The 21,500-nt window shown below is 29.9% G+C and overlaps 1 protein-coding gene across 5 annotated transcripts in view; it reads right to left on the reverse strand.

Annotated features, from left to right (window-relative positions):
- Positions 1–21,500, reverse strand: part of Nubpl (NUBP iron-sulfur cluster assembly factor, mitochondrial) — a 74,370-nt gene that overhangs the window by 15,866 nt on the left and 37,004 nt on the right. For 4 of the 5 annotated variants that reach the window (XM_076490716.1, XM_076490717.1, XM_076490715.1 and 1 more), the window contains 5 exons: positions 9,983–10,017; positions 9,195–9,285; positions 7,611–7,650; positions 5,202–5,292; positions 2,421–2,514 (listed from right to left, as the gene is read on the reverse strand). In XM_076490716.1, the coding sequence (XP_076346831.1) occupies positions 2,421–2,514; positions 5,202–5,292; positions 7,611–7,650; positions 9,195–9,285; positions 9,983–10,017 (351 nt within the window). Of the gene's footprint in view, positions 1–2,420; positions 2,515–5,201; positions 5,293–7,610; positions 7,651–9,194; positions 9,286–9,982; positions 10,018–19,354; positions 19,425–19,993; positions 20,157–21,500 lie in introns of those variants that run through there. The other variant, XM_076490719.1, reaches the window with a different exon arrangement.

A 21,500-nucleotide genomic window follows, 5' to 3' on the forward strand; every position in this document is an offset into this window, starting at 1 on the left:
TATCTGAGGGCAAGGAAAGACTTCAAGGTAAAATCCAGAGAAAGGTGAAACATCAGCTCTATAGCATCCTTCCTCAAGAGATTTTAAACCTCTTCTTAGAGACAATGGCAAGAAAATGTATCCTAAAGAGGGGGGAAGTAAACAAGAAGTCTAAATAAAAGAAGAAAAGTAGAAAAACAAAAAAACACTTTTCTCTTAGAGCCTTAAGGACCCAAGAATCTGTGGTAAAAGGGCACCACAGATGAGTAAATGGCTATATGCATCCCCATTGTGCTGGAACTAAAGGGATAGTCACCAATAATACTGGCAACAAAAAATTTGAGGATTACTTATCTGGTAACTAACAAAAGAAATGCTGAAAGGCAGTACTTGTAGCAGAGGGGATGTAGAAGATCAAATGGATTGGGAAAGACAAGAAAAAAGGGAAGAGAGAAAGAGGAATGTTGATACACAGCCTCCATCAGAGACTCTGAAGAATAAAGTACATCTCCAAAAACAGACTGGTATAAAAATGAGCCAATTGAAGATCTCACAGATGAGATCCATGCAGATAAAAATGTGACAAAAGGGTATCTTTGTCAAGAAAATCCCAACAACAAATCAGTCACGTGTGGTAAAATAAAGCTGAGAAAGATAATTATGCCAATGCAGAGCAGAGAAAGACATACTTACACACCAAAATGGAGATAAAATATAATAGTGATGGTAAGATGAAGACAAAAGAATTGGGCCAGGAAAAAATGTAGAGTAGTAGCAGGACTAGAGACCCATGCCTGAATCAGCGATTCAAAGGTCTGAAAATTCAGAAATATAAATTCTAGCTTTTAATATGCCAACTTATGTAAGTTAATCGAATGTGTGGGCCAAAGCACACTGGCACCCACGTATAGTTGTGTGAGGAACGGTTCAGCATGGACCTGAATATTAGGGGAGGAGGGAAAACAAATAATATGTTGAGCCAGAATGAAGAAGGGAGGAAGGGGTATCATAAAAAACACAGGAAAGAGACAAAAGGTAGTAAATCTGAGAGATCATGTCCACGAAGAAGTAGTAGGATGATAGGATGAGGGAGATCTAGATGGGTAGACCTGAAATGAACAACAAAAACAGAAAGTGGAAAAAGACTGTCCAAGTTTTCATCTTCAGGAAGAGATTCCTTAGGAAACAGGAGATCTAACTGAGGCCCAGTAGATGTTGCAAACCACATGAAAGACTATCTTACAATGCAACATGGTCAAGACCTCTTTCTCTGAAAATGTGAAGCCTGAAGCCACAGTAGTATCAAGTGTGAATAGATCCATATCAAAAGCTGTTGTATTGATAATAAATTGAGAATTCATCATGTGGAAGAAAAACCTTAGCCCAAAAAATTTTTGTTACAATACAAAAAAAATTACAACAAACAAAAGTTCACAAAACAGTACCAATAAGCTGAAGTAAACATAACACAAAGCACTTAGCAAAAAGTTTAGCATAACTGTACACTTAAATATCAAACTAAAAGTGATGATAGTGTTTTACAGTACAGATGAAGTCAGCTGCACTTCAGAGTATGTCACATTTCAATTTGTGGATAATTTTTGAATGCTAGAACACAGCTATACAATGTGTAGTGGCATTAGGGGAGTTAGAAACATCAAGGTTAGTGGTAAAGAAAAATTGTGCATATAGAGAGGAAAACAAACTGAGGAAGGCCATCATGTAAGAAGTTTGGTTTCATACCACAATTAGTTACAATAATTTATTAATGTAGCTTGTAAATTATTACATTTGCATCATCAGTGATGCTTTTATGATACTCACACACACAAATGCAATAAGCAGAAAAGGAATTATAAAAATAATATTGCCAAACAAATATAATGCAATATTAGACATACTTCAGTTATAATTTTCTCATCACACTTATTTACGATTTCTTTCATAAACTGTATTTGGAAACTCTAGAAGACTAGTTTTGTAACACTTTTAACTTTAGGTTTAAATAAATTCATCTTCAGACATTGACATTCAGAAACAACCAAAAATATAAAAAAATCAATTACTATCTATGTCAACTAATTAATGCAGTTCCTTAAGTAGGCATACAGAACTAGCATTCTATGTTATAACAAAACTGACCAAAATACAAATTTTATACAATAAAGACAGATATGTAACTTTCTCAGCAAAATGAAAAGTCCTTTTCCTGCAGAACAGATGTCATGAATCAACAATGTTAATGCCATCTTTACTAACCAAGAAAGGTAGTTTGCAAAATTGCAAAATTAGTGTGTGGAACAGGAGGTCCTTAGTTGGACTACTAAATTATCTATGAGGTGGTGTGTTACAATACTGTAAAATAAAAAACTGTCTCTGTACCAAGTAATAGGATTTCCTCAAGGAACAAAACATCATCCTGACTTACTAAAGAAGCTCACCTGTGATAGGGATATTTTGAGATAAGGATAGCTGTGTATCTCCTGTACCTGGAGGCATGTCTACTACAAGATAATCAAGTGGTCCCCAGGCTACCTAAGAAAAAGTTATGAATGTTGTCATATACAAATAATTAATTTAGAAGCTAAATGTATTTTACAAGAATAATCTGTACATGTTCATGTCTGAAAAGTCTGGAACCATAAATGATTTGCAGATTTTCTTAATTTTAAATACATGATTGATCATGGTATTGCCACTGTCATGATATTAGAAGGTTGATTAATCCTGCTGTTCATCCAAAATTGGTTCTGATTTAAACTGAGAGCATACGAAACACATTCTGTGAACACTGTTGAAGTGACTACGGTTCCAGACTTTTTGGACACTTTGTAGATTTAAGTATTGCCATGAGAAAGATAGTTTGTACTTACACATTTGGTTCAAGACAAATTCCTGGCTGTCAGTGATGTATATAAGATGAATATAATATACAAATTTCTCTTGTTGTTTTTTTAATACAAATAAGGATATTCATAGAGTAAGGTTTTTAAATGATATAACATTAAAGGTCACAACATTTTGAAGATGGAGTCTTTAGTGTTCTTTGTGGAAAAGGAAGGAATTGCACCACAAAGAACTTAAGATAAGACACAGTACCACATCCCAATTGAATCTGGAATAACACTCATCCATAAAAGTGAGGACTATGATCCCTAAAGCTATTGGGATGAAAGTGAGCATATCTCTTGGTATCAATAACAAGATAATAAATAAGGATTTGAAGTTGGTGAAGGCCAACAAATCAAAGTTCACCAGGTTTCAACCATATATCTAAATCTAGTTAAATGTTGTCTTGGAAGCTTACATTTACATGTGATGGAAGATCTGTGAAAGTTTGTCAGACTGCTTGGTTTAAGACTGACTTTTTAATCCTTTGCAAAAACATATTACAATAAAAACTATGTTGTAATTTATTAGTTTGTAATAATGGTCATAAGAATGAGCAAAATCAACAATGGAAAAAGCATTTCCATAGGTACTCTATTAGTTTTAACACAATATTCATATTGTGTGATTAACCCTCTTGTACTTATTTAATTCCAATACAACACATTCAAAAAAGTTTACCACAATTTGAACTTTCCTTGTCAATGGATATTGTAAAGTTTTATTCATATCTAACAGAAATCCTGAATTATAAACTTAGCTTAGTAATTCATAGTCCTCAGCATTATTAGCTAGAATTATTATAACTTAAAACAAAACGTTTTTTTGCATTTTCTCATTACAAACTCACTGTTACAACTTCTACTTTAGTAAACTTCCATCTTTTCTTCTTAATTACTTCTACTAGTAATATTCAATTGTACCCATCATATCAACTCAGAGTATGAAATGGTATCATCACTGATTGTCTCAGATTTTCATTTCTTTTAATAAAGTACATTTGTTCCAACTTGAATTTAAATAATCATATCACTTAAATATGAAACATACTAAGACTTGTTGATAGTTTTTACTTTATCTGAATTACTTATTTTTACAAATTGAAACAGTATTATGATACCTCAATGTCAAACTACAAGTTACTCTGATTGGTGTCAAATATTAACCTGACTAAATGTAACATTATTAGCATAATGAAGTATGTATACCTTCTAATGAAAAGAAAATTATACTTTAAGATTAAGAAAAATCAAACAGTGTGTATTAATATCAAATAATCCTCACCCTGATTTAGAAGTTTGCCTTTCACAAATAACACATAACCTTTTAAAAGTCAAATACTTAGTTTCTAGTAAAAATTGGTACCTCATATGATACACTGTGATGTGCATGATTACTACACTAACATGTCACTTTTTAAACAAAAAGGTTTGGAATTTGGCAATTTTTAAACTCTTACATTACTGTTTCTCTGTCTGCCAAAACTAACACACACTTCATTATTTGTTAAAAAAAAAGATAATAAGAAATGGATGGCTATCAAAATGTATTTACTGTCAATTTAAATCAGTTTTATGTTTATGTAATTTCATAATTAGTTCATATTTTATGAACAAATTGATAAAAAAAACAGTTTAAACTGCATGTTCAACTGTTATAACTACTGTGTTTTGCTTGTTTAAACTAATGGAATAAACTCCTGTTTTGTGTGTGTGTGTATATATATATATATATATATATATTAATATCTGAACAATTAATCAAACTTATAAAACAAAAAACAAAGGATTTATTAAAAAATTAGTAAGAAGGACAGCTTTGTTAATATTAACCAAATCTTGAAGCAACTAACAAAAGAGCATACTTCACCAATTTTTTGTATTCAATCACATATATTTAAAGTTCCATAAATAATGAATATATGCTGTTCAAGCACAACTTTAACATTATGTCTCATTTAGACAATAAGTCTAACCTTTAGTATTACAGTTATAAGAAGTAAAACTTCTATGACTGAAACTTTTACACTGACAGTTGAGTTTAATCTATTAGACTAAAAGTTTGCACAAAATACAGTATAAAAAATATTCTGAGAGCAGTAAATTAATGATTATGTTAAAAAAATAACCAAACTAGTTAAAAGTAATTTGCAATAGAAAGTAGAAAAAAAAATCAGAAATCTTTACTTACATAACTTCAGTATCTTTCTAAAGTATTAACAATAAATTGAAATTTTTTTGGGTTTTTAAGCTGGAAACTATTCAAAATAGTTATTATGTTGGTTATTACTTTACTGACCAATATAATTGTTTAACAATAAAAATAAAAAGTACTTGTCTCAATAACTTCTGAATTGCTGACATCACCATCAATCCACGCCACACAATGGCAGTCTTTTCTTCCACAAGAAAACCCATGGACATACTAACCTCAGTAAATTGAAGCAAAAATAGATAAACAAAATATTAGCTAGTAAGTAAGGCTAAAACAAATAGTTATATAAAGATAGAATAGGATAATCCTTTTTCACATTAGTATGTAACAGGTTAAATTTAATTTCAGTACATAATATTGGGCTCAAATCAATAAATAACCTGTTCTAATTATGCTTTGAGTAAAATTTGGAATATATTGATAGTTTTACCATTTATATTTCACTGTTTTTAATGCAACATCATAACCCTGATCCTGCATCTCTGTTTGCAAAGCTTATAATTTTAACAAAATAATTTATTACATTAAATTATCATGATTTCAGATGAAAAATTTAATTATGTTCTTAAAATTATATGAGTAAATTAAAGAATAAGGGGAGTAACACTGAAATCTTCTAATATAAGTAAATAAGTGAAATTGTTTCAAAGGTCTTACTGAAAAAATAAATTCTCATTCTATTTATGAGACTTTCAGAAGTGATGTGTAATATTAAAAATAGTTTCTGCAACACTACCATCACAATAGTGTTGCAATTTTCATATTTTCAGAACAATTCAGAACTTTATCAAAGTGGTATGTCATTAGATTCACATAAATCATCACTGTGGTTGAATCAATGACTTAATTGTAGAATACAAAATACAAAGTATTGGTAAAATTTACAATAAGTCATTTTCCAAAGAATACAACTGCAATCTACTTTTGAACTGAAAATTTTCTTTATGAAGCTGCTCAGTAGCTTTAAGCACTATGGAGCACTCTGACTTGAGATAACTGTGACATAAACAACTCTGATGACCTCTCAATATCTGTGACAGATTAATTGTATGACCCTACTGTGAAGGTCATTCACAAATAACTTGTCATACATCCATTGTGTGTGAAAGTGTTTGTGGTCAATAACTGTAATTTCATTACCTGTTCTGAAGGAGTCCTATTTAATTTTAAACTATATATCAGTAAAAAATGCATGTTTGCTATATGAAATAGCTGTTTAAATTCAAAACATGTATATAAAGATTACTGATCAAATTTTCTTTTGTAAAGATTTGTATGTATGAAAAATCAGCTAGAATATGTCAATGACAAAACTAATGACTTCTAACACATATTGGTGTGGAGATAAAATCAATGCAAGAGCTATCTTGACACAGGGAATCATGCAGAAATACAATTTTTATGTCAAATATCAGTCCTTATGCAGCATCCCACAGTTCTTAGAAAATCTAGCCAGCAAGTTTTCCAAATAAATATATTAAAGAGAATTTAGATGCAATAACTAATGTGTATCACTCCTTGAAATGGGCTTACCCCACCCCTGGGGGAAGTCAGAAACAGTCAAGCTCGTAAAAGCCTCTATTGAACACTTATTCTTGTACAAAGTCTTTACCTAAGCAAGAAAATTAGTGTGCAAATACAACCTTATGCATCCACTCTACAGGGAAGATGTCTCCTCCTTGCAGGACAACTGCATAAAAATTTAAAAATATTACTTGACTAGATTTAAATAAAAATACACTGCTTACTAGTTATGGAAGAAATAACTAGTGATATCATCACAGCAATATTCAATGCTGATTTTACACTTACATGTTTAGAACAATGATTAATGTGCCTTAACTAATTTTGAATTTGGTAAGTTGTTTTAAATTGATGCATACATATAAACATAATTTTTCCATTTTACTAAATTTTTCCACCAGTTAACTGGGGCAGTTCATTAGTGCAACATGCTACATAGTGGAAATGATAACAAATAAACACTGTTTTTGCTCAAACATTTTTTTACAATTAAAAATAACAGACAATGATTTGGGCTAACAGAAATAAATGTAATATCCATTAAATAATTTGAAATGTGATAATCAAATGTGGTAAAGCACCATATGGAAGTTATAAGATTTTTTATGAACAGTGCTGCAGAATAAGAATTATAGTGTTGTATTAAAACAATGATGCCAAATATCAATATATTTCAAGTTTTATTTAAAGCATAATAAGAGTAAGTTAGTTACTGATTTGAGCCTAATATCAGAGTTAAAGATGAAAATATTTCTATAAGGATTATAGAATGATAAATACTATTTGATATGATCACAAAAATATTTATAACACCAGTATATATCACTAATTACTAAACTTCAGTCTAAGCTTATGACTCAATAGAAATTATAATAAAAATGTACTTTAAAGGCTTCTTATATAATGTTACTCTTGTATTTATATAAAATGAAGGTGAAATAAAATGACAGAAAATGAAACAAAATAAGACTATAAACTGGTTTGAAACAGAAATAAAAGCTCACCATTTAATACCAAAATTCATCAAAGGTTTCATCAAGTTTTCTGTGGAAAACCATCAAATTTGCATTTATGAAAATGAAGTAATCATTAATTTGGCAATTAATTATTAAAGATAACTATTAACAAATTATATATAATATTTATATTCAAAAATCAAATACACATAATTCAATTCTGTTACCCATATATGACATATGAATGTAAATGTTTTATGGTACAAAGCTCCTTGGCTTACTGCATCAAATGTAATCAGTAATATAAGTTTCACATGTACTACTATTATGATAATTTAATTATGAAAAGGGTTAGCAGCATGATTTTATGTATTAACATTTCTAGCATCTTCTCGTAGAAATAAGTGAACATTTTTTTTTTTACTTCTTAAACTGCGTAAGTTAATAAAAATGTCTTTGTTAAGTTTGTTAAATATTGAAAATATTATATTATTACCCATGCTATAAGTGTATAAAATTTCACCAATTAATACTTTAATTCATAACCCATACAAACCAGTGTGTACTTAGAGGATTTTTTGCATTCCATTATACATTTGTTATAGTATAAAATGCTGCCAATATTCTAGTAGGTAGTTTCTTATTACCTTGTGAAGTACCATCAATATTCCAATGTAAAAATCTTGAGAAACAAAGTGAAATATTAAACATAAATTTTATTATGAATATCAGATCACGCTTATTTTCATTCAAAAGAATCTTTAATATGCTATATGCATTACATATATATACACACACACATTTACACTTATTTAAAAAGGAAAAGTATCACAACAAATGCTCAGAGAAGTCAGTCCTAGCAGTCAGGGTTAAAATATTATGCAGAATCACACATTATCTGAATAACTACTACTGCTTAGTAAAATATATTCTCATCTCTACTATTACTTTCATACCAGACCAGAGATGGGTCTGCATACCCTGTGACCCCTTATCTTTCTTAAGTGAAAATACCTAATTATCAAATTGTTCCTGAAATGCCTAATTTAATGTTTTTATACCCATGTTATCAATCATTAAGCTCCAGTATTGATGGGTTTTAAATCCAACCAAGTGGTACCTAATATTCTTGGGAATGATGTTTGGTTTGGGAGCCCCAACCCTTCCAAAGCATCCACAAAGACAGTATGCTGTGCAGACCTCATAAATGGGGCCATATGACCACACTGGATACAGAAAATGTTACAGAAAATTTATCAAAAAACATGTTCCAGTACTTTTTTACAATTTTAAAAAGTTTAACATTTGTCATACTCTGACAGCACTCTCATCCAATCTGATAGCTTTTCAGATAACAATCAAACTGTATTGCCAACAATAAAACATGATAAAACATTGTAACTAATCCAATCATTAATTCCCATATTTCCAAAAATCTAAAATAATTCCTCTTTAAAAATAAGAAAACTGTCAACTGTTGTGCATCTTGAACATTTTTACAACCTCTAACCTAAAACTATGTGAAGCTATTCATAATGAAAATGAATTTAGTTTATTTTCACAAGGAAGTATATACATATACATATATAATGAAGCAAATCACAATTAAGAAAATGTGATGCATGCACCTACGATTTGTGACTTCTGGCTGACCTCTAAGATTCATCATTTTAGGAACAGAGGGCCCATAAACATCTGCATCTAACAACCCCACATCTTTGTTCTGGAAAGTAACAAGTTAGCTAGAATGTAAACTAAACTAATCATATATTGTAAATTCATCAGTTAAAGTATGTAAACATATGATATATTCAATATAAATATTTCAACTATCTATCAAATATTATAATGCAAGTACTTCATATATAAACATGAATGTTAATATTACAACAGCATATTGTTTCAACATGTCCATTATTGAAAAAAACTGCTAATTTTTATGCACAAATTGTTTGTTTGTGTATCAGGAGAATCAAACCACAAATTTCAGTATTATAAGTATTATTATTTATTGCTGACCCAGCAGGGAACTTTTACATATACAAAGTTTACATGAACATGTACTTGTAGTAGTAGTACCAGCAATATCAGAGAAATTGTAAACATTTTTAATATTTATTTAAAATGTAGACAAGAAAGCAACTAGTAAGTCCATTGTTTCATGTTTCTGTCTTGGTTCTAATGAATTACATTAATTTTTAGTAATATAAATTTTATGTTATTGAGCTTCACTCAAAACATTTTAGTAATTAATAATAGAAAATATATTAGAATTGTAAAAAAAAGTATTTCTAATTCAAAAATCCCTTCTTTATGATATAAATTGTGATGGATTAATGCTAAACCAAAGTTAATGAAAGCAAATAAATTTTACCTAATGTCTATATTAACTAAATAAGTACAAAATTAATTATCTTTACCTTCTGAGTCATCTTAATGGCCAGTGCTAGGTTCACTAAAAATGGGAAAAAAAAAAAAAAATAAATTTTTATAAAATGTTCTGGAACTCAATTTTTTTAGTATACACAATTAAGCAAATAATTGTTTGTTTGTTTTTGAAATTTGCACAAAGCTACTCGAGGGCTCTCTGTGCTAGCCGTCCCTAATTTAGCAGTGTAAGACTATAGGGAAGGCAGCTAGTCATCACCACCCACCACCAACTCTTGGGCTACTCTTTTACCAACGAATAGTGGGATTGTCCATCACATTATAACGCCCCCACGGCTGGGAGGGCGAGCATGTTTGGTGTGATGGGGATATGAACACGCGACCCTCAGATCACAAGTCGCACGCCTAAACATGCTTGGCCATGCCGGGCCAAGCAAATAATAAAAGAATTTGAAATTTTGTCTTTAAGCAACAGAAATTTAAATTAGCTGGTTTACCAACACAATATCTTTCATTAACTTGCTTTTACATTGTTATAAATAAATAACTATTAATTGGGTGGTCATGTGTATTCCATAAAAAAAAAAATGAAAGGAAAGTAGTTCACACAAACAATCATTGTTAGGCTTTGCAGCAGAAGATCTTCATGTGAAACTTGTCACACACAGTACTAAAATCACTTATAAACGTCTAGATAACCAAACATTCTCTGGCATAAGTAGATTACTGTCCAGTATCAACATGATTCCCTGTATCCATTATTTATGGTTTTGAGCTGCACAGTTCAGAAATTTTATGATTTTTTTAACTTCATCTTCTTCAATACTCAGAAGAGGGATTTGGGTGTCTTTTGTTTTTTCCAATATCAGTGTTCCATTTATACAAAAACAAATTTACATATCACAAGTATATTTCTCAGTATTCAAACTTGTTTTCTACATTCTGGCTAAAGCACTCTGCCTGTCAAGGTCCTTTGGAGTAAGAGAAGCACTCTTAATAATATCAGCTCTTTCCAGCATCTTAGTATTGCCAATACATTCTGAAATTTAACAAACCAATAGGCTAATAAAACTTTTTATTCACACATAAACAATCAAAGGTTTCAAAACAGACCATTGAAGAACTTATCAAGTCTTACTTTCCCAATAATAAAGAAATGCCTATTTATTATCACTTTTCCTTTCTCTAAGTTGTGTATTTACTTTTTAATTTTTTTCAACAGTTCCAAGCATAAAACTTCCTCATGTTGACCGTATTAAAAACTCTCTAGAAATGATTTGCATACATGCAAATTTATAAACCAATAGGAACTTTCTGTAGGTCAAAACATTTTTATAAATTTCTTCAAGGGTTTTGAATAAGTCTTTTGGAATCAACAGTTTTATTTTACACTAATTCCTCAAGCTCCTCTTAAAATACTTCTTCAACATGAAATTTAAGGGGAGAAGCCCTTGAAACCACCTCAGATTGGAAATATCCTTTTCTTCCTAACAGATAAAACACTAATTTAACCATGCTTCCTAGCTTCCATAATAATGTTTTCTCCTAGCCTATATATGCAATTAATTTAAGCATAAATATCATTTCAAATTTAACGTTTTGAACCAGAGACCTTTGTAATCTTTTTTTGCCCAAACTATACTTTAAATATTTTTTATTATGATATGCCTCAGGATCCTCCATTCTGCTGGTGAATTTCCTATCACTGTAAAGACAATTTTCATTAATTATTTTAATTCGTTTTCTCATTCATTTGGGAAATTATTTTTCTTGGAATGCAAAATCTTGGTAGATATATTCCTTTCAAGAACTTAATCAAACTAACAAAAACATCTCATTTTGATTGCTGTATTGTGATTTTCAACACTTCCTGTCTTTCATAGAAAAATTCCACATTGTCATCTACTTTACCCAATTGACACATGTATGTAATTGTCATCAACCTTGTTTAGAAAGAACAATTACATACAAGCTTGTATCTCCAAACAAATGATAAAATGCTGTGAATTAAATTGTCACAATACTAAATCTTTACACTAACAATGACCAAAAAGCAAAAGTTAATATTAATCCTAAGTTGTTTACATAACCTAACAACAAATGAAGTTCATAATGAAACATAAATCATTAGCAATTTGTGTTCAATTACACCTTTCATGCATTTCAGGTTTTTCACAACACTTTATATATATGTTTGAAAACCAATAATGCACAAAGTATGCAACAAAACTTCAAAGTATGAGAGGGGGATAACAACTCTCTATATAAAGAACTACTACATAGATTAATACCTTACTTCAATCTCAATCAAATTAATACAGCATGCACATAGTTTTGTAAATCAAAACTATATTTTTAATTTAAGATTACTTAAATTTCAAACTGTTGGTAACCAGAAATCCACTTATAAGTGACATGATACAATTTTTCATTTCATAGTATTTTATATATTCAATACTAAATATTATCAGTACATACTTCAATTTATTTTTCTAAATTTCCGTGCAATTTTTATGGTTATAACATTTGTGTTGGTTGGATGTTGAAGAAAAAAAAAGGCTCGAAACATCTGTTAATCCTTTAGCTTAAGTAAAGCTTAATAAGAAAATAATTTGTTCTTAAGTTTCATGCTAGCGTAAACATCTCAGTATGGACATGCTGTGGAGTCTGGTGTATTCCAAATGGCAATACTAAAGCTTGTACAACCTATCTTGGGATAGTTGACATATGTAATTTAAAATTATTTTTATAGGGCCTTTATCTTGACACTAAATGTGGATTATCCACAATTTTAGTTTCTTGTTTTTGGATAGTCTCTTGATTTGCTTTACTTCATTAGTCACAGAACTAGGAATCTAGCCAGTGTGATAATATTACATTGTGATTATAAATAAAGACAGTTTTGTGTGTTCAAACATTTATAAGTACTTTTTCCTTTACTGTTAATGTTAAAAAATTACCCTCTGCTGAACAGTTTTTAACTTATGGTTTTGGGTAACAGTTAGAAATCAGTATACCTGTACAGAGTTAAGACACTATACAAGCAACTACAATAACCTCATTTCACTTACAACTCTGATTCACAATTAGTTATATGATTTATTATATCATACTGCCATGAAAACTCTAAAGCAGTTATCTCAATTAACAATGGACAAAACTACTTAAACGTTTTAATGATGCCACCATTCTAAAGTAGCCAATGTATACATTAAAGATATTGGTGTACTTCATTTCAACAATCATTGCAAATACTGTATTCTTATAAGTATCCCATCATGCAATTTTGTAGTTCTCTGAATACAAAAAGCAATCAAAATATAAATGATTGTATAATGTTTTTGTTTCACAAAATATTGAATGGATGGTGCCATATGGAATAAGACTCTTATTCTTATTGTACATTTTGTTATGTTTAAGCAAAACACAATAATATTTTTTCATGTGATATGAGGTAAATTTAAGATGAGAATCAACAAAAATATGTATTGGAAGGAAATAGCAGCCAACAGAATTCAGAAGAAACTTGGTCAATTTCAGAAGATAAAAAGAGTAGTCCATCAAGGATGTGTGTTATCACCTAATCTCTTTTCCTTATGCAGTGAAATGGTCATGAGAGAAATAGAAGATATGTTGGAGGTAACAATGTCAGGTGCACTAATGACACAGTGTTAATAGCAGGAACAGAAAAAGATCTTCAGTCCTTACTTGACATTGTAAATAAAGAAAGCAGAAATATGAGGCTTCCCTTAAATACCAAGAAAACAAAAACCATGGTTATAACAAAGAAAAAACCAGTCCAAAATCCACTTTATCATTAAATGAGATACTTCTCAATCAAATCTGCAAGTTCAAACACATAGAGACATGAGTTACATCAGATAAATGTCAAAACAAGGTCAGGATCAAATTAACACAGGCTAAGACAACATTTATGAAGGTGGAAAATATACTGATTAACAGAGATATATCAATGAAAGTACACACAAAAATTCTTAGCTGCTACATCAAACCAATCATGATATACCAACAAACAATCAAATGGACAAATCACTTAATACAACTAAAAATGGTTCCTGCGTAAAATGCTTAGGATAAAGACTAAAAAACAACTGAAAAAGTTCTATAGAAAGCAGAAACAAAAAGAACATTAATAACAAAGTACAAAAAAAGACAAGCAGCATTCTTTAGTCATATGATGAGGAGAAAGGGAATGGAACACTTGGTGACAACTGGGAAATTTATGGTGAAAACAAAGTAGGGTAGACAGGGAGACAGAAGATGCTAAACAGTTTAACAATTTGACTACACAAAGAGAGAGTGACTGATGTAATCACAGGTGTCTGGACCAGGAAGGATAAAGGGACATGACTGCTCATGCTATGAAGTAGAGCACTTGACAGTGGTTTAAGATACACATGTAAATTTCTACATACACACATGTAAATATTTCATTTAAGAGCCAAAAAATAAAACATGAACTGCTAACCAAGGTAAAAGAACAAAAACTTTGTTCCTCAATGTAGTCAACTTTAGATGAGCATTCATGAAAAATTTATTATTCATCCTCATTTACACCTCCCAATGTATCCATGTGACTTAGATACTGATTGTCACTTTTTTCAATTATCCTCATGGACAACTGTTTTCTTTTAGTAATATAATAGTATATATAACTATTTGTACCTGTGTATGCTAAAAATGAACTTTAACTTTCTTATAACATTTTGAAATGGTAAATCAAGAAACTTATTCATTTCAGAGTAAAATGGAACTGTTGATTCATCACAATAAACATTTATTACAGGTTTATTTACATTGTTGTGTGCATCATATGTTGTGTAGTGTAATTGGTGCTTGTTGTATTATTGTATCATGTTACTAGAACTTTCTAAATTTTCTCATTTCTTTAAATTGAATGTTATAGTATTACAATACATAGCATGTTGAATGTTCTTGGCCTCTGTTGGACTATTAATATGAGTCCAAAATGGAGTTTCACTTATTGATTCATAGTTAGTCTACACGATTGAAAGTTTAGCTACGGACAGTATACAGTGGTGGATTTTAAAAAGAAATTATCACAGTTTATATTGTAATAATCAAGTGTGGAATAAATAATTTGTTTTGACAATTGCATTGTAAAGTAATTGAATCAACTTGTCTGGAAATTGGCAAAAAAAAAGACAATTACTCAAAGCTCTGGTATGACTGTGGCTACCAACAGTTACAATAATTTTCAAGTGAAATTATCACTGTATTGTAATAATAAAGCAGAGAATAATCCATCTTGTCCAATTGTGTTATAATGTAAATAAACCAGTCTTTGTGGAATTTGATACAAAAACAAACTTACTACTTAAAGCTTTGTATACAACTGTGATAACCAGCAGTTTAATGAACACTTACATATACGTTTTATTTTGAAAAGAAGGTGATTATGTTTCTCTTTGTTTATTGTTGAAATTTATCACCAATATGTACCAGTGACTTACTGTAAAGAATCTATGGTCCATTCATAAAACCTAATAACATTATGATAAATTATAGAAGAATCTACAACAGACAGATATAGCTACAGTGCACATTACATACTAACACACAGACTGATTACACAAGTTTGTTTTTATTTATTCTGTTATAAATGTGTAAATATGAATTAGTTTGATGATTACTGATGTAAGTAAATGTTAAAAAATGTCACGTTTTTTAGATAACCATGAAATTCAGGAGTGTTCAAAATACTTCCTTCACAAAATAACAAGTAACAACATAAGCATCAATAAACGAGTATCTGTTTTATTTAGGTTAGTATTTCATCATTATTAATGACAATTTATCTTAAAACATTTTTACGTTATAATCTTCATATTCTCTCTTTGTAATTTATATGTTCTTATAGTTATACATTCTATTTATCACAAAAACTGTATATTATGAATAATATCATGGATGATCAACAAGACAATTAATTGAAAGGCATTAACCTCTACCTACCAAACCCTTTACACAACCTTAAACAGTTTTTGACTTCCCCCAAAATTTTACATAAAACATGTCCACTATGCTTATGTTACTCTGTTATCATTTTGATTATTTTCATTGTTGGAGTTCAACTGATTTCAGTTTTATATTTTCTCAGATATCCAATGTTTATTGAGATAGGAGGATCTCATACAACTGAAAAAAATACAATTTGTAAGGTAAACTTCCAGGTTTTGGTTGCAAGTTCTTTCAAAAATATCACACCTAATGATTGTTTTGATACTTATAGCTTTTGGTAGCCAAATAACGAAGTCACAGAACTACTTTGTTTACGTGTAGTTCACTTAGAAATAAAAAATAACAATACTTGTTCTTTTTCAAATTCATATTACCAGCATTGCATAGTTTTGATCAAGTCTTTTAACCCTTTTGCAATGAGTCAGGGTTCAAAGGTCATGTCATCATATTTGTTCACTTGCATTCAAAATTACATTCAACTACTATTTTATAAATTTATGTCAATAAGTTTGGAATCAAATTTTAGATTATGATTTAAGCTTTAATATTATGAGTTAATTTCTTAATTTAAAAGTAATATTAAAAGAACAAAGTTAAATATAGATTATGTTCAGTCATGTGGTATGTTGAATGCAGCACTGTTTAAAATTAGGTGTTTGTGATGTCAAAATATTAAGTCTCTAATTTTGTACAAATTATGAAACCAAATTACTAATATTGACAAGCTAGAATATAAAATAAGAACCTCATATCTTTTTATTTTGCTAAGATATGGCCTCTATGAACTGAATCAAACATGGTGACCCTGTTAAAGTCTTTCAATTTTTTAAAATGGTCCATTATATACTTTTACTGCAGTATATGCTATGTGAATAACCAGTTAATAACTTAAAATGTTGTCCCCTGAGTGGTTTCCCCATGATTTCAAGGAGATAGGTTATGTCCTTAGTCTGCTTGAAGTTTCACATTTTATAAGATATAAAAAAAACCTTAGTTAGCAAGCTTAATAAACTGTAGTGGAATTCTATGGTAATAGTGTAGCTGTTTATGATTTTATGGTTATTCAATAGTGTATACAAAATCTGAAAAAATTTTGTTTGATAACCTCTACATGCAAAATTTCAAAAGGCTTAGCAACCTATGTCCAGCAACAACCAAGTACAAAAGCCATAACAAGAAGAGATAATTGTTTGCTTAACTCATTGATTTACTGTTCTATATTTTAAATAAAATAAATTTAATAATCTTTTCTAAATAGTAATAACCTATATGCATAAATATAATATATAATAATTGAACAGTGACTACACATTCCAAAATATTAGTCCACTAAAACACAACCGATACAGGGAAAAGTAAAGGCCAGTTTTACATTACTGTATAAGTGACCTGACTGCATGTGCACCATGTCAATGCAAGTTATGTAATCTTGGGTAGGCATGACTGTAAGGTCAATATAATAAAAAAAAAATATATATATATATATAGCATTATGAGACTTAAGCTATTTAGAATAAACATTTGAATTTTCTTGTCATAATATGTAGTCATTCTAGCACAGAAAAAGTATAATTTATATCTTTTTCCCATTTTTTGATGATGGTAATGAGGTTGATTAAGTACAGAAAAGAACATGAAATATAAAGTTTTACTGAAAACAAACATTTGAAATTTATTTAGGAAGTTACACAAATGAAAGATTTTGGGGATGAAGAATAGTTTTTTTTCAATCATAACATGAAATCACTTTGCACTCAGACTAGTAATGAAACAGGCTTTATTTTCATAAAGAAACCTTTAGTAAAAATTTGATTTTTTGTGTATACAAAATAATTGTAATCTTTACTAAAAGTCAACCAAAGTTCAAGAAGATACAAATGCTGCATTAAAAGTTATAGTGCAAATACTTAAATGTGTAAATGTGTAGATGAACTCCTGTATATTATACAAAACCATTGCAAAAGGGTTAATACAACACCTGTTCCTTTGACATTATATCCTCTGCACATTGATTACTTTACTTCTATCAACTTAGCATTATCAATAAATAAACCATAGGTATAAACAATTATGCCCTTCTTTCATATCCTTTAATTGCTATTTTTCAAAATTTCTACCATGACTATATCTTTATTGACTACTGAAGAACAGAGTAACTGTTTCACTGCAGCTTTACATGTAGTAGTCTCTTTCATTTTAGTGAATGATCTCTAAAGTTTGAAACTGCATCTTTCTTTGCTCATCTATCCGTTCCATGCTATTAGACCAGCTTTGCAAGTTTTCCTTAATGTGACATTAATTTTCAGATAAAAGCTGAAGAGATTGTAGAAAAGTTTTCTTTTTGGTTTCATATATTTGATTACAAAGATTAAGCTGTTGGGTATTTCACACACAATTTATTATCTATGGTTGCATTTAATTGTTTAGATTATGATTATTTTACTCTGTTTTTGCTCTCAATTATTATATCTTTCACATTACAGCCTATAATTTTACTTATGAGTACTGTACTTTTTTACAATTATAGAGATGATACATGTTGTTCACTTCAGTACACAACAGAGTTACTTAGGACCAAAGCTGCGTGTTAAACCAACACTGAAGCACTGATATCCACATGAGCCTCACCGAGATGTTTTGAGCTGTTTGCCACTAATGAATTTAACTACTAGCCTCATCTATATTTCTTCACAATTAATGGTTTTACTTTTAACCAAAGTCAGCTTTCTGGTTGAAATAACCAACCAAACAGAGGTTAGGGGATGTTCAGTATCTGAGATAATCAACATTGTGCAACATATTTCTTCATATTTTGGTCAGTATCTAAAAGCATAGAATAAGCACTACATAATTGTAATCGTTATTTTTTTTTTATTTATTTCACCAGGACATCTAGTACAACATTTCATATTTTCAATTTGTAGACAACTAAGGAAATGGTCACTGGAGGCTGATTTCTTAACAATGGCATATGGACATTTTGTGCAAAATTTCACTGTGTGCTTAGAATATTATATTTTTGTAACATTCCCGCCTTAAGAATACTTTTCCAAGACTATTTATATGTTGTGGAGTCCCATCTTCAGTAATATGAAACTATCTCAAACCATGCATTTCTTCACTTCCTTGAGACCTTTCAACAATATGTGCTTTTATAGCCACTGAGACATGGTTTCACTTTTTCCAATATTTATGTTGTTGTTTAATTTCCAATGGAGTTTAATGAGTACACACACTACAGAATTTATTCCTCATTACAAGGTATAACAGCTTTTCAGTTCTTTCTCTAAAAGTGATGGTACAGCTTGATTTTGCACTATACTTATACTAATAACTTCTTTGTGACCATACTCTATCAATAAGAACACTGATCAACAGAAAGTCCTCACTGACTATTTCACCTGAGGCAACAGCATGATTATTTTCTTCTTTACCAGCTTCAATGTCTTCCAAGAGCAAATGTTTTCAAACCTGTCAATCACAAAAAACAAATCCAAAATTAGTTCATTTCTTTGAAAATTGTAGTTTCTTTTAGCTAATATAAATATAATATAATCACAACTATTTACATTTAGATGTAAAATTCAAGCACTTCCATCTAACCTCATTACCAAAATATGTATTCAGGCATATTCCTTTAAATATACAAGGAGCTTTTAACTCAAACGTATAAATCTATGTTTTCTTCACAGATAGTCTAGTACTGAGCAATTAGTTCAATATTTAACTTCTTTTGCAGAATAGCAATTTTTTATGTGAGAAGCACATATTTATTACATTACATAACTGTATCTGTATTCATAAAATGGTTTAGTTTCCCATAGCAAAAGTCACATTACCATCACACAAAGTGCAGATGGTACTTATATTACACACATTTTCAGTTTAAGCCATCATTATTGTTGGTCACAAACCCAAAAGACTCATCTCACCCAACTTTCTTTCCTTTCTTAGATAAATATTCAAATTCACAATTGAAACCAACAACACAGAGAGCATTTCTTAAAGCTTTGCATGACTTTTGCCTATATGGACATTACCCAATGTTGGAAAATTAGATCCAATTTTGTTCTTGACATGATTTGCTGACATTCTACTTTTTCACACACTTGATCTTTGTACACAAGCAACAATTTTCCCTTTCATAAGTAAGTGCATTCTTCAGACCCAGTTGTCCTTCTTGTATAAGCTGGAACATTTCAAAGGATTCTCTGGATACCTATAAGAAAATAAATACACATAAAGAACATATGTATATGCAGATACTTTTGAATAAAATTTCTAAGGCAAGCAGCCAGAGCACCCTCCTAGAACTCTTGGACTACTATTTATAAATGAATAATAGGATTTACACTCGCAGTACAAAGGGCAAGAATGTTCAGTACTGAGATCTAGAATCAACTCCACAACCGCCAATTCAAAAGTCAAGCATTATACCACCAAGCTTTGCCAGATGGTCTCACAGATACAAGGAAACTGAAGTGCAATAAGTATAGAATTTTTCTGCATAAGCAATATGGCTACTTTACAAATATACAATTGTAACTATAGTATTAATTGTAATAACATCACAACTCAAGTAGAATGTTTACATTCGAGTATACAGTTTTTTGGAACAAATTAGCATGACACTATTTAGCCAAAGATAAATTAATTTGACCATTTGCCTTAGTAAATATCAATCTCGATAATTTTTTAAAATACTAATTGACTTTGACTACATTAATATATTATTGGAATTATTACATTTACACTATATTGTTGCCAAGTTTTATGTCTTGTTAGACACCATTCAGCATTTCTCAAACAAGGACACACATTTTTGCCTAGTACTGACTGTAGCCTAACAAAACAGATATATTGGGTTGAGGAATAATTTGTGAGCATTTTTTCAAGTTAAAAAAAAATATTCATAAATGAAACGCTTTCGCAAAATATTTCCGTCATTTGGTAGATAATTTTTTGCTCTAATAGATGGTGTGTTTAATTTTCATATGTCTTTAATTTTTGCTTTCATTTTCAGCTCATTAAATGAACTGTCAAGTGGACAAAATCGAGCATTTTCGACACCATCTGCTTTTCGCATTTAATTTCTTGCAATTTCGTTTAAAACAATGCATACTATATACCTAGGTATTACATGAAATAAAGTATCATAATAAATGTTTTGGGTGTAATGTGTTCATGCATTGAAGTATTGTATAGTCTTGCATGTAATGCTTGAATGAAATTATTTTAAAATGCTCACGAATTATTCTTCAACCTAATACATGATAACTCAAGTGCTAAATGTATTTTGTTTGTTTTTTCATTACATACGTACTTTCATTTCTCCAAGCTTTTGACTTCTTGAATAAGTGCCTAATTTCCAGAATTCTTCTACCTTCTAGATTTTATAAATTAGGATCTGATGAAAATTTTAGCTCTTGTGCAATTACCATATCTTGAAAACTTGGCAAAATCTTTAGCATCAAAGAATGAATGCTGGAAACCTTTGACACTGAAAATAAACACACACACACACACACACACTATAGACAGAAACAT

The sequence above is a fragment of the Tachypleus tridentatus genome, chromosome 2, assembly GCF_004210375.1.
Source record: "Tachypleus tridentatus isolate NWPU-2018 chromosome 2, ASM421037v1, whole genome shotgun sequence".
Lineage (NCBI taxonomy): Eukaryota > Metazoa > Arthropoda > Merostomata > Xiphosura > Limulidae > Tachypleus > Tachypleus tridentatus.